Source organism: Panthera leo, chromosome F2, assembly GCF_018350215.1.
Source record: "Panthera leo isolate Ple1 chromosome F2, P.leo_Ple1_pat1.1, whole genome shotgun sequence".
NCBI classification, from domain to species: domain Eukaryota; kingdom Metazoa; phylum Chordata; class Mammalia; order Carnivora; family Felidae; genus Panthera; species Panthera leo.
In genome coordinates, this window is record NC_056695.1 from 47,369,809 (window position 1) to 47,382,484 (window position 12,676).

General features: G+C 44.9%; 1 protein-coding gene across 4 annotated transcripts in view; it reads left to right on the forward strand.

Annotated features, from left to right (window-relative positions):
- The window catches only part of GRHL2 (grainyhead like transcription factor 2), a 171,316-nt gene that overhangs the window by 82,934 nt on the left and 75,706 nt on the right, over positions 1-12,676 (forward strand). For all 4 annotated transcript variants that reach the window (XM_042923193.1, XM_042923194.1, XM_042923196.1 and 1 more), the window contains one exon: positions 2,836-2,947. In XM_042923193.1, the coding sequence (XP_042779127.1) occupies positions 2,836-2,947 (112 nt within the window). The remainder of the gene's footprint in view (positions 1-2,835; positions 2,948-12,676) is intronic.

Genomic DNA, 12,676 nt, shown 5'->3' on the forward strand with positions numbered 1-12,676 from the left:
ATGAGGAAACGGAGCCTTTTAGAGACTAGTAACTGGCCAAGGTTACACAGCTAAAATGTGAGGGAACCAGGATATATCCCAGGCAGTCAGATTCCTGAACTCATTCTCTTAACCACTAAGGTACACTGTGTTGAGTCACATGGAGGGCTAAAAGCCATAATAAGCGTTTTAGCCTGGGACCCACCTCTGGATATATATGCTAGGCTTCATACCCTGTTACCCCCACGTGTGGATAAATTTACTCTGGATAAATTTACTTTTTAAAACACAATCTTGTAAATTACCAGCGCACGTGTAACTCTTTTAGATTGTATAACTCTATAACCAGTATGTATATGCACCCTCTTAACAGCACCATTATCTTCACCCTGAAAAGATGGTGGATGGTTCACATTCTAAGGCCATGACTATTGAGTTTTTTTTTTTTTTGTTTTTTTTTTAAACGTTTATTTATTTTTGAGACAGAGAGAGACAGAGCATGAACAGGGGAGGGTCAGAGAGAGGGAGACACAGAATCCAAAACAGGCTCCAGGCTCTGAGCTGTCAGCACAGAGCCCGACGCGGGGCTCGAACTCACATACCGCGAGATCGTGACCTGAGCCGAAGTCGGACGCCTAACCGACTGAGCCACCCAGGCGCCCCTTGAGTTTTGAGTATAGACACTCTTCCAAGAATTCTACTTCATTGAAACTGTGGAAATTTAATATTTAATTTATTTCCATCTGTTCATTTTGGCTAGAAAGAGCCCTGCTCTCTCACGGACTTCAGTCTAACACCCTTGGAGAGTTAGAATGGTGCCTTTCAGAGGGATCTCTCTTTCTCCTCAGCTCTGGGAGAGCAAGCAACATGGAGGAAAAGAGGGATGCACTTGGAACCCACCAGCATTAATTTTGGAGAACAGTGTCATTCTGAATAGAAGCATGTATGCTTGTTAATAGCATTTTCAAACTGCCTTTCTCTGTATTACTGAAGAAATAAGTTTCCAGACCAAGAATATGCCATTATTTAGGCTAACGTAGTCATTTGCTACAAAAAAAATTACCTGCTATCTTTATCTTGGAACAGAAAGAGATAAACACCAGGAGACCACTCACTGAACTTTTACATATACGGTAGTCCTTGCCCTGTTATGTTTGGGGGACACATTGTAGGTCCTCCCCACCCCCGCAGTGGATGCCTGAAACCATGGATAGTATGTAGCCATTTATATGCTATGGTTTTTCATTTACATACGTACTTATAAGGTTTAATTTATAAATTAGCAGAGTAAGAGATTAACAGGAATAACTAATAATAAGATAGAAGAGTTTTAACAATATACTGTCATAAAGGTTATGTGAATGTGGTATCTCTGTCTCTAAGTATCTTACTATACTCCGCTCACCCTTCTTTTTGTGATGATGGGAGATGATAAAATTCCTACATGAGGAGATGAAGTGACACGAACGATGTGGGCACTGTGACCGTAACGTTACGCTACTGTTGACCCTTGGATGAGCTATCAGAAGACGCTTCTCTGCTTCTAGACTGGGGTGCCCAATTGTGGGTAACAGAAGCCACAGTTAAGGGGGGACTATTGTAAATGGCGAAGTTTCAGGAAGTGGAAGACAGATTCAGCAAGTGGGAGAGAGAAGAATGAAACGCTTGTGGCTCTTAGTTCCACCAGAATGGCCAGGGATGCCCCTTCTTGTCATCTCTCCGGACCTTCGAGGGTCATGCTGCTTGTGAATCCGAATAATATGGATATTTCCGAACTAGTGTTCCTAACAGAGACCTGCTTTCCTGTGTAACCAATGTTCACACATACTTTGGGAATCAGCCCGATTTGGAGTTGACGGTACAGCCGCAAGCGTGTGTTGTGTATCTCTTATTTGCCAGGCACCAGGACCACTGTCCTTGTCCTCTTTGAGTTGGAAGCCAATGGGAAGACATTGCCATCGACAGAATAGTTATAAATAATTAATGAAATGACTACAAGTGTGCAAAATGCTACAAGGGAGAAGTTATTAAGGAACGAGAATCAATGAAATATTCTGCAATAGTAGGAAAATGTCCAAGAAGTATTTTGGTTATGGAGGGAGGAGAGCACCAGTATCCCTGATATTGCAGTTAAAGGGATTTGGCGTTGTTTGTGTTGGTAGGGTCTCATCTCGTAAGTGGCAGTGAATTAACATTTATTTAGTTTAATGAGGACTTTTATCATTTAGGACTCAAAGGGGTTTTGGATTCTTATTTCTACAAGATATGATTAGTTTTCCAAGAAAGCCCATCCAAATTGTGTTGAAATAAATAAAACAGTTGGCCTCGTAGCTTTTGGTCTGTAACTTAGACCCCTGTTCATCAGTATGAACTCATCTTGTAGTATTTCTTTCATTACCTTAGTATTTCTCTCATTACTCCACTATTCCAGCCTGAGGCACTTAATTAGGCTAGAAACAGGTGCTTGCTTCTTTATAAATGGCACCAAATTCTATGTTTCAGAATACAGAATTTCAAAAATGTGTTTGTTTTCAGTACCAAATAGACTTTTTTGGTATTCCCACTCGCCCCACAAGACAACAAATGTGCTGTTCATTGGTTAATTTGGTTGTTTATGACTCGTGGTGACGAGGAGGTAGGATTCTTTTTTCCTATGTACGGTTCTCATTTCCCAATCACTTTTTGAATAGGCCCATCTGTAAACAAACTAAGCTGCACAGCCGAGCTTGTCTGGGTTTTGTAAAGCAAGAAAAGCAGCCCCATGGGAGCACACCTCTGGCCGGACAGCCAGAACTGGAGGCTGACGCATCGGAGGCCCTGGGCAGAAAGTAAAACCTGTGATTCTCCCCTCTGCAGAGCGTGGTGATGGTGGTCTTCAGTGAAGACAAAAACCGAGATGAGCAGCTGAAATACTGGAAGTACTGGCACTCTCGGCAGCATACGGCGAAGCAGCGGGTCCTTGACATTGGTAAGTTGACCTTGACCTCTCCGTGTGGTCTTTGGTGAACCGCCCTGTTGCCGTGATGCCAAGGAGAGCCTGGCACACAAATCAGAGCTAGGACCCACGCAGCTCTTCAGGAGAAATGCCAAGCACGAGTCTGTGCACTTTGTCAGTACATTTGGTACAAATCAGGCTGAGAAATCAAAATCAGGCTAAGCTGGGTGCAAAGCACTTTTTGTTCTATGGAAGTCAGCTGTGCCTCATATAATAATAGTGATACATTTGGATTTGCAACGACCGTGTCGGTTTCTAAAACATATTTCCAGGCCCTCCTGTGTTTGGGTCTAACGGCCAGTCGGGCCGACCAGATGAACTCTTATCCTGCTGTGACACGAATAACCTCAGGATCATTTGACTCTAAGGTACTTGTGAAGGTCACATGACTGGAAAGTCAGTTCTGGCTCTCTGATTCTCTGTCTAGTGTCCCTTCAGCTCCAACACATGCCTTCAGCTCCAACACATTAGGTGGTCTGGCAAATGACACCTTTGAGAGAGCTTTTCCAGCAGGAGGAACGAATTTGCCAAGTATATTTCCTGGAGTTTGTGTATTCTTTTTTAATTTTAATGTTTATTTATTTATTTTGAGAGAGAGAGAGGGAGAGAGAGAGAGGGCACGCGTGTAGGGTGGGGGCAGAGCAAGAGAGAGGAAGAGTGAGAGAGAGAATCCCAAGAAGCCTCCGCCCTGTTAGCCCAGAACCCAACACGGGGCTTGATCTCATGAACTGCAAGATCATCACCTGAGCCAAAATCGAGGGTCAGACGCTTAACCAACTGAGCCACCCAGGCGCCCCTGAAACCCGTGTATTCTTAGACACGATGTCTGTTCTCTAGAGACAGGTAGTCCCCTGGGTGGGACTCAGGATTCAGCCAGGAAAGCAGAGTCCATGCCAAATGGTCCCACGGAGGGAATTTGTTGCAAACATTGGGAGGGCTGAAGGCACCGGGAGGCATTCCAGAGATGAGCAACAGCAGGAGTCTGCTGCTGTTACCTGCAGGGCTGGAAGATCAAAGGGAGGAGGTTGTGGGTATTGGGAGAACCACCCAGCAAGAGCTGGAACCATAGTGGGGGCTGCCTCAGCAGGAGCTGGGGCCACAGAGGGAGCAGCTTTGCAAGAGGAGGAACTACAGAGGAGTCACTGCCAGACACACCTCTTCAAAGAATGCCAACTGGGAGGAGGGGACGGAATGCCCTGTCTTCTCCCTGTCTCCCAGCCTCCCACCAGTGCTTCCCAAGGGCCGCACTTACCCTGAAGCCATTGGCACAGCCTAGCAAATGCAGTTTGTGGGAATCGACCTCTGGGATACAGAGTAAGATGGGAAGTCAGGGACCGGATCTTAAAGTTTCTAGAAGGTACTTCAGGATGCAGACAGTAATATATGTGTTTCTAAGTAATTATAACACTGCATATGCTGTTTTTATAAGAAATAAGTAATTTCTCATCTGTGGGCTTTCTTGCCTCATTTTGCAGCAAAGAGGATGCAGTCGCAGTGAGTGTAGGCAAAGTGAAGGTTGCCATTGTGTTGGGTTTCAGAAGGTATTACTGAACCATTGAAAGAAAGGCATTACTGAGCCATGGCTTTGATTTCTTACACACTGCAATGATGGATGTTTAGACATTCCATCTCACCCTTGCTAAGGTCTCATGACCAACGGCAGAAAGGTTAGTGACTAGGTTAGGGTTAGAGACTCACAATAGAACCTATGGAACTACTTGCTGGTTTATCCTGCAAGATGGTTACACCCCTCCTCCCCCCAGTGCACACCAGCATGCCCCCCCCCATACACCTCCTACTAGTCAAATGTATTTATAAATGCTTAATAATAAATAATAAACATAATAACTTTAATGAACCAGGAAACTGAGCCCAGAGAGACCCACTGACCCACTTTGCCAAGTGACTTCTCAGATAATTAGTGCAAGAGCTAGGATGAGACAGTGTTCCTCACCCAGCCCTTACATAGAAACTCCAAGAGTGATTGACTAGGACACGGGCTTGGGGATACTTGCCTTAACCCGCTTTGTAGCCAGTCTACATGGAGCAGAGGAACAATTTTATTTTATTTGAAAAGTTAGCCTTATAATTATTACCCAAGAAAATGAGAGGAGCAATTAAACAGAAATATGGACTAAGTCCAAATAAGGCAAATAATAAAAGCATTTTACTGGCTTACCTGCTGGTTCAACTTTGATAGTGTTGCAAGGTTTACTTTTCTTAGACCAGAATGATTTCTCAGCTCTCACAGGACTTCAGATCTTATCTTTCTTCTTATCACCTCTTGCCTGCCTTCAGACTTTTCTCTACAACCCTTTACACACGCATGGGCACACACACGCACACACGTGACTTATCTTTGAGATTTATGACTTTTACTAAGAAGCTTTGTGGCTTACTTGGGCCACTTGCTCTGAACCTGAACCTGAGGGGTGTTAATCAGTCCCTTAGCTTCAAATGGAAAATGGATTTTTCTCGCCACAACCTCAACCTGACAGCTGCTCACATAGGATGAGGAAATATGCAAAAATCTTATATAATTCGTTCTTTTACTAGATTAAAAAAAGATCAAACCGCGCACTCCTCTGCCAGTTGATGGCTAACACCATCTCCAGTATAAAGGGGGGGCTGAAGCCGCGATCACGTGTACGTCTGTGTGTGGTGCCCCGCCATCAGCGGGAGCTCTGGAGTGTGGTGCTGAGAACATTGTGAAGGCTCTACCTTGGTTCCGCCAGGGGAGTGAGCAGTGCCTGCTGAGGGTGAGGGGAGGCTGAGGAGCGCATGTGCCGTGTAGTTGCCAGTTTGGGTTGAGAACCTTCTGGTAGCCTAAAGAAGGAAAGGAAGAATCCAGTGTTTAAAAATGTTTTACTTTGCTTAACCTCCATGAAGCTGGAGGTTATAGTCAGGGCTCCAAGGCTGCCGTTTCTAAATCTTCACCAGCCACTGCGGCCATCAGGTTCCACCGGGCCCTCTGGGTAGTGACCTTGAAGTTGGGAGTTCGAGACTGAGATAAGGCCCCTTTCGCTAAAGCAGAGATTCATAACCTGTGGTCTTCAGAGTCTGTGGATGGACTGAGGGGAACCTCAAACTCCTTAAACACAATTTTGTGTGTAGAGGCATGCAGAGTCTTTCATCTCATTTTTCTGGAGGTTCCCGGGGTAACCAGCCGTCCTCCAGCTCTCTGCCTCTCTACCTCCACTTCAAGCAAAGCCCACTGAAGCCTCCGCCTCTCTTTGTATCTTTCCTTATTCCGCATCCCCTCAGCACTCATACGCAAGGATTTCTCTCTTGTCTCTTGTACCCTGTAATGATGGCTGGCGAACATTCTACATCTTTCCTGACGTACATTGATCTCACTTGGGTTAGAATGTTGGTTGCTCTCCAAGGCTGCTCCTCATCCCCACATACTTCTGGTCCTCTGACTAGCCCCTCAGTGCTGGTCGCCTGCTGGGGAGAGGACTCTTAGTGTTCCCGATGGAGTCCTTTCTGTGGGTCCGTGCAAAGGAGAGTGGGAGCCCGAGGGCCCAGGGCCCAGGGAATGAGGCTGCTCCTCAAAGCACATGATGCCTTGGCTCCCAGTTCCCTGTGTCCTGATTGGAGTCGCCAGTGGGGCTGCCCTGCATCACACCAGGCACAGCCCTCCTTGGGCGGATACTTGCCCGTTACATGGTTTGTCCCATCACTTTTTGCCTGTTGTCACCTTATCAAAGAGACCTTCCCTGTCACCTTACCTAAACGGCATATCCTCATCGCTCTCCAGCCCCTTCACCTGTATTTTACTGCAGAGCGTTTATCACCCCCCTACATTCTCTTTATGTATATATGTTTCTGTTTCTTCTTGTGTCCCCCCTCCTACTGGAAGGTAAAGCCCATGAGTGCAGACACTTGTCTCTTTTAGCACAGGGCCTGAGACATAGTGAGTCGTCAATAAATATTTCCTGAATGAATGAGTGAATGGACGAATGAATAAAGAAACGTGTGGATTAAACTCTTATTACACTGACAGAAGGCAGGCCTCTGGAAGGACTGAACTGTGTCTTAATTATATCTCTCATGTGTTCCCTGTCTTGTGTGTCCCAGGCTCGTTCATATATAAACATTTTGCCCTTCATTCCCCAAAACAATTCTAAAAACTGAGGTGGTGAATGGTTGAGAATTTTCCCCAAGGTCATGTGCTTGGTAAGTGGTGTAGGTGAGGTGGAAACTCAAGAATGCTTGAGTTTGCACCACTTGTGGGGTTTTTCTTTATTCTCTGTCCTCACTCCACTGTATATCATCTTTGGATCTCAACCCCTAGGTAGTTCGTGGCCCCAGCAGGCCCTGATTACTTGTAGAGTGACTGCAGACATCCATTGCCTGACCTTGCTGATGTCCTGCTTCCCCTTTCTCAGCCTTCCTCTCCGGACATGAGACTGTTTGGCAGTCTGGGGCATGGGACTCTTGGCTGCTGCTAGTTCTGGTGTTTCTGAAAGCCAGTTCAGATATGTGGTTCTTGTACATTAGGCCATAAACTATTTTGCGGGGGGCGGGCAGGGGGGGGGAAGGAAACATTAGCAATTAGTTCTTACTTGATAAAAGTAAAACAAACAGACTTCAGCCCAAGCGGCTCCTGCTGCTTTTCAAAGCATGCGAGCAGAGTTCTCTAAGCCTCACAAGTTCTTTCTTGTGAGCTCGTTGAACGAACAATTATTCCAGGTCATAAATGAGTTTACATTCTGCAGCCCAAGGAGCTCTTCTGTGCCAATTATACCTGAGGTCTCCTGTATGGAAGCGGCACTTGGATTGTTTCTGTTGTTTGTTTATCTCTGATTGTGAACGTCCCTTTATAAGGATGCGGAGTTAGTGCTGGCCCCATATTAGTTGCCACTGGCTTGCAGAAAGGCATGGCTATTCCTTATTCATTCAGCAAACATGCCAGACCCTTTGTTAGGAACTAGTGATTTAGAGGTAATTAGGACAGAGCCCCTGTCCTCAAACTGCTCGAGCCTGGGGGCAAGAAGATGAATGGCTAAGATGTCACACAGTGAATGGCATCTTGGAGGAGCACTTCCCGGAGGAGGTGTTTCTGAGACCCCTCAGAGAGGATGACAAGAACATACCAGGTCGACAAGGTGCCATACGAGTGCATGGCAAGCCAAGGAAACAGCACATGCATACCCAGGAATCAAGGCAGAAGAACCAAAATGAGATTGGCAAATTATTTTATAAAGTCTGATAAAAGTGTTAGCAAAGATGGGAGGGCCGGAAACAGACCTACATACTAGTAAGAGTGTTCGTTGATTGAACTAATACAGACAGTAAGGTGAAAGAAGGAAGTCCTGAGGAAATGAGAGAGAAGGGCTTGGGAGCTGGGGAAAGGCTTGCCTTTTAAAGGAGAATCTTAGGGCAACAGGGATGTGTAAGGTAGATGGGTTTGCTCGTCTCTCCGAAAGGAGGCCTGGGTAAAGCAGTTTCCATGTGGTCCAGGCCAAAACTCCAGGCCTCCCGTAGAGGCTCATCAAGCCCGGCAGAGTGTGTGGGGGTCCAGGCCCCGGAAGGCTGTAGGTGTTAGAGGGCCATTGACTCGTGCCACCTGTGTCCCAGCGGCAAACCTGACCTGCAGGGAGAATGTTGGGGAAACGCTACCCCAGGGGCTTTGCAGAAGGGCATCACCGCAGCAGATGTTGAGGGTCATGAAGCTCAGAGTTTTTCATCCTCTGCTGCTTTAACACAGTCTTGGCTTCATAAAGTCTTGTTGCACAGTTTTGTTGGGGAGATATTCAAATGTGTGTTTGTGTGTCTGTGTTTGTACTTTTTTATACTGAACTGTAGCATGCATACCTTATTTTGAGTTTTGCTATTATTGAACAGAGTGGAGTTTAGAGATCCAAGAATATGCAAGAGAGGAATAATAAAAATGATACCTACGTATTGTCATTCATCCAAGTGGGTGCATTCCATTTGTACATCAGTTGTCCCAGATTGCTGGTAAGGACAGATGGAGGGAAGGGTGCAGAAATAGCAAACAAATAGGATAATGTAATGCCATGACATTTCTCTTTAGTGAGTTGTAGTACTTGAACTCAGAGCCTTTGGATAACCATTGAGTGTTTTTAGCAGCACTGTCATGGGATGATACCTGTATTTCAGACAGTTAATTCCAGGTCAGCATGGAGGATGGGGTGAAGTGAGGGAGAGACCGGTAGTGGGAAGACCAATTATAGCCGGGTGAATGGTGGAGAGCCCCCCGGAGGAGTGAATTGCAAAGGGGAGATGCAAAGTTATCCCAGGACCAAGAGACGGATTCTAGAACTGATAGATCCTCCGTGATGACTGGCTGTGGGGATAAAGGAGAGGGAAAAGATCACAGAAACAAAGCGTGGCTTTGCTAACTAAACGGGTGCCCTGCTTCTAGGTAGGGGTGTCAAGAGGAGCTACGTAGCCAGGAAGTGCAGGCTAGCCAGGTGCTGTGTTCAGCCAGGGGCAAGACGACTTTGAGGCACCGTCTACACGCGGAAGTTCCCCGGGACTCATTTGCACAGTGGCGTCATCCAGTTTTGCGCGGCGCGAGCCATTTAAAAATATTTTACGTGAACCACAAATGACAAAACGAACTGGACTACATCTCAAGCTTACTCAAACCATGGGTAATTCCAAGACCGCTTTCTGGGGAAGGCACATATTTCTCTTTGCTCCCTTTCATGGAGGGAAGGAAAGTTAGAGGAGGGTCCACAGCTGAAATTAACTTTACAGAATGAGAGCCAGAAGCTACAATAGATAAATTGAAGCACATTCACATACAGTTTCTCTCTACTGGACAGAATTAAGAATTATTTTACCACCTTACCATGCAGATGTTCCAAAATAAAGAACACCGTGGTTTTTGCATTTTCACAGCGGGTCACGTGGATTGTAATGACAATGACACTGTAGTGCAATGACACTGACTCCACAAGCACATCTAAATATGCCTCATTACTTTGTAGTCACATCCAACAAACCATTATCAATATAACTTAGTGGCTAATTGTGAAACCAACAATTTGTTCTTCGTTCCCTCTCTGTCTTCAATTTCAATCAGCAGTCGTCTTTCCCTGTATCGGGATGTGTCAGTTACATTGTTAATATTAATCCTGTAGTTCTCCATGGTTAATAGCAGCAGGCGGTTGTAGTTCATCTTTGATTATTAGCATGTGATTATGGGATTTTCATCTGTCCCTTATGCAAATCCATCTTTTTAGCGCCAGTTTTTAAATGCCCCTTATATGTCAAGGTAAAGCTTTCTTGAAAGCTTAAGTCCCGATGAGGTGGAAATATTTCCTGAAGTTTCGTTCTCAATAGTTTTCTTTGCAAGTTGAAGAGAAGCCTTTCGGAAGACTCTCCAGCTCAGAATTATCCTGACCTTGGTGAATTACTCCACTTAAGCTGTTCTTTCCAGGCTTCAGAGCTCTCTTCAATCTGGAATCATATTCCACTTTCAAATAGGAATTGTGATTAAAATTAACGTGATTGTTTTTTTTCTTGGAGTTTTCTAGAGGAAAGACCAATACCATATGATTTCATTCAAATGTGGAATTTAAGAAACAAAACAGAGGAAAGAAAAGTGACAAACCAAAAAACAGACTCTTAACTATAGAGAACAAACAAATGGTTCCCAGAGGGGAGGTCGGTGGGGGATGGGTCAAATAGGTGAAGGAGATTACGAGCACACTTACCTTGTTGAGCACTGAGTAATATATGGAATTGCTCAATCGCTATATTGTACACTTGAAACTCATATAACACTGGATGGATGTTCACTACACTGGAATTAATTTTTTTTTTTTTTTTTAATGGAGGTTAATCTTAGTGGAACTTGGGCAGCTGCAGGAATTGGGTTTGTGGTTCAAATTTAGTGAAAGACAATTGAAGTAAGGATTGATAGTTCTTGTAATGTGTCTGTGTCCAATACCGCCAGTTACCAAAAAGTCATTTCTTTTGTTTGATCAGAAGGTACTGCCCATTTGATCAGAAGGTACTGCCCACGGTGGCCAGTCTGCTGTAATCACCTCAGACCTGCAAATGGGGCTCCCGTCTCCAGCACGACAGCCCCCAACATTTTCCCACCCTTGATGATACTTCCAGACACTGTTAACTTCCCAGTTAAGCCAACGTTGATTTATAAAAGAGACCTGAACTCTTTGTCAGATGATGGTACTTGATCCTTCGTGAGAGACTTGAGAAGTGCCATTCCATGAGAGGACATTCCAGTCTTCTCTCGAAGACCCATTCTAGTGCCTAGCAGCCTTCAGTGTCAGCAATAAGCTTCAAATAGCCAAAGATAAGTACGTACAATTGTACTTTTGAGTTGCAGATTGAAGAAATTCAAACACACGCTTACACATGTGAGTCACCTTCTGCTTTTAGGGAAGTGCTGTAGCCACAGTTACTGAAAATTCCTCTTCGCCATCAACTTTGGTTAAAAAACATTTATGTGATAAAAGTGTGGTAGGCTGTTAAGGTTATATGTTTTAAAACATTATAAGGGGCGCCTGGGTGATTCATTGTGTTAAGCATCTGACTCTTGGTTTTGGCTCAGGTCGTGATCTCACGATTTGTGGGTTCCAGCCCTGCACCAAGCTCTATGCTGACAGCATGGAGTCTGCTCTCTCTCCCGCTCTCTGTGCCCCTCCCCTGCTTGTACTCTCTTTCCCTCTCTCTCTAAGGTAAATAAACATGAAAACATTATATAATGCAAGTACTCTTTAAAGTTTATTCAGGCAGAGCCTGTTGATTTTCAGTAATCATTGAGCCACTGTGGGTTTTCATTTATTGCATTGCAAGTCTCAGTATGCATGCTAGAAGCTCATTCTGTTGGGGACAACAGCTCTGGGGAGAGTCACTTCCTTCTCAACATGTGTACTTAGTGTGATCCCGCAGTTCCTCCCCCCTTCCCCCAGCAAAGGGTCCAGAACAGAGCCAGAGTTCATATATCCAGGCCCTGATTCTTGGAGACTTCCTTTTAAACTATTGCTGGGTCTTCCTCTTTCCTTCCATTCTGTGTTTCTTCAAAATGGCATCCACTAGCCCATATCCTACACTGCTAGTGTCTCTCCATCCAGTACAGTCTGTCTTTTATTAAAAAATCTTTTTTTGTTAAGTTTACTCATTAATTTTGAGAGAGAGAAAGAGTGGGGAAGAGGCTGAGAGAGAGGGAGAGGAAGAATCCCAAGCAGGCTCCACACCGGCAGCACGGTGCCCGATGTGGGGCTCGAACCCATGAACTGTGAGATCATGACCTGAGCTGAAGTTGGATGCCTAACCAACTGAGCCACCCAGGCTTCCTTATTAAAAAATCTTAGTGCCAAATCTACAGGTCCTTTTTTGCCCCTCACTAGTTTTCCTAGTTGCTTCCAGCTTCTTCTTTGTTCCTCTCTAGGGCTCTGCTTGCCTAGAGTGTCCCTCCCTCCCTCCTCCACCTGGCAGACATTTCACCCCTTAAGACCTTTTCCTCCATCCCCACTTGGGTGGGATCTTCCTAATCTTTCCAGGCAGAGTCAGCTGCCCCTCTGTGGGTTTTGGTTTATATCTAGTCAATGCCTATGTTTTAAATATTCCTATATTTTAAATATTAATCAATTATACTATAGCCTTTTCGATGAAAGTAGTTTAATAACTAATTACTAACATAAATAGAATACATACACTAATACACCAAGGGAAATGACTCATTTTTAACTTAAC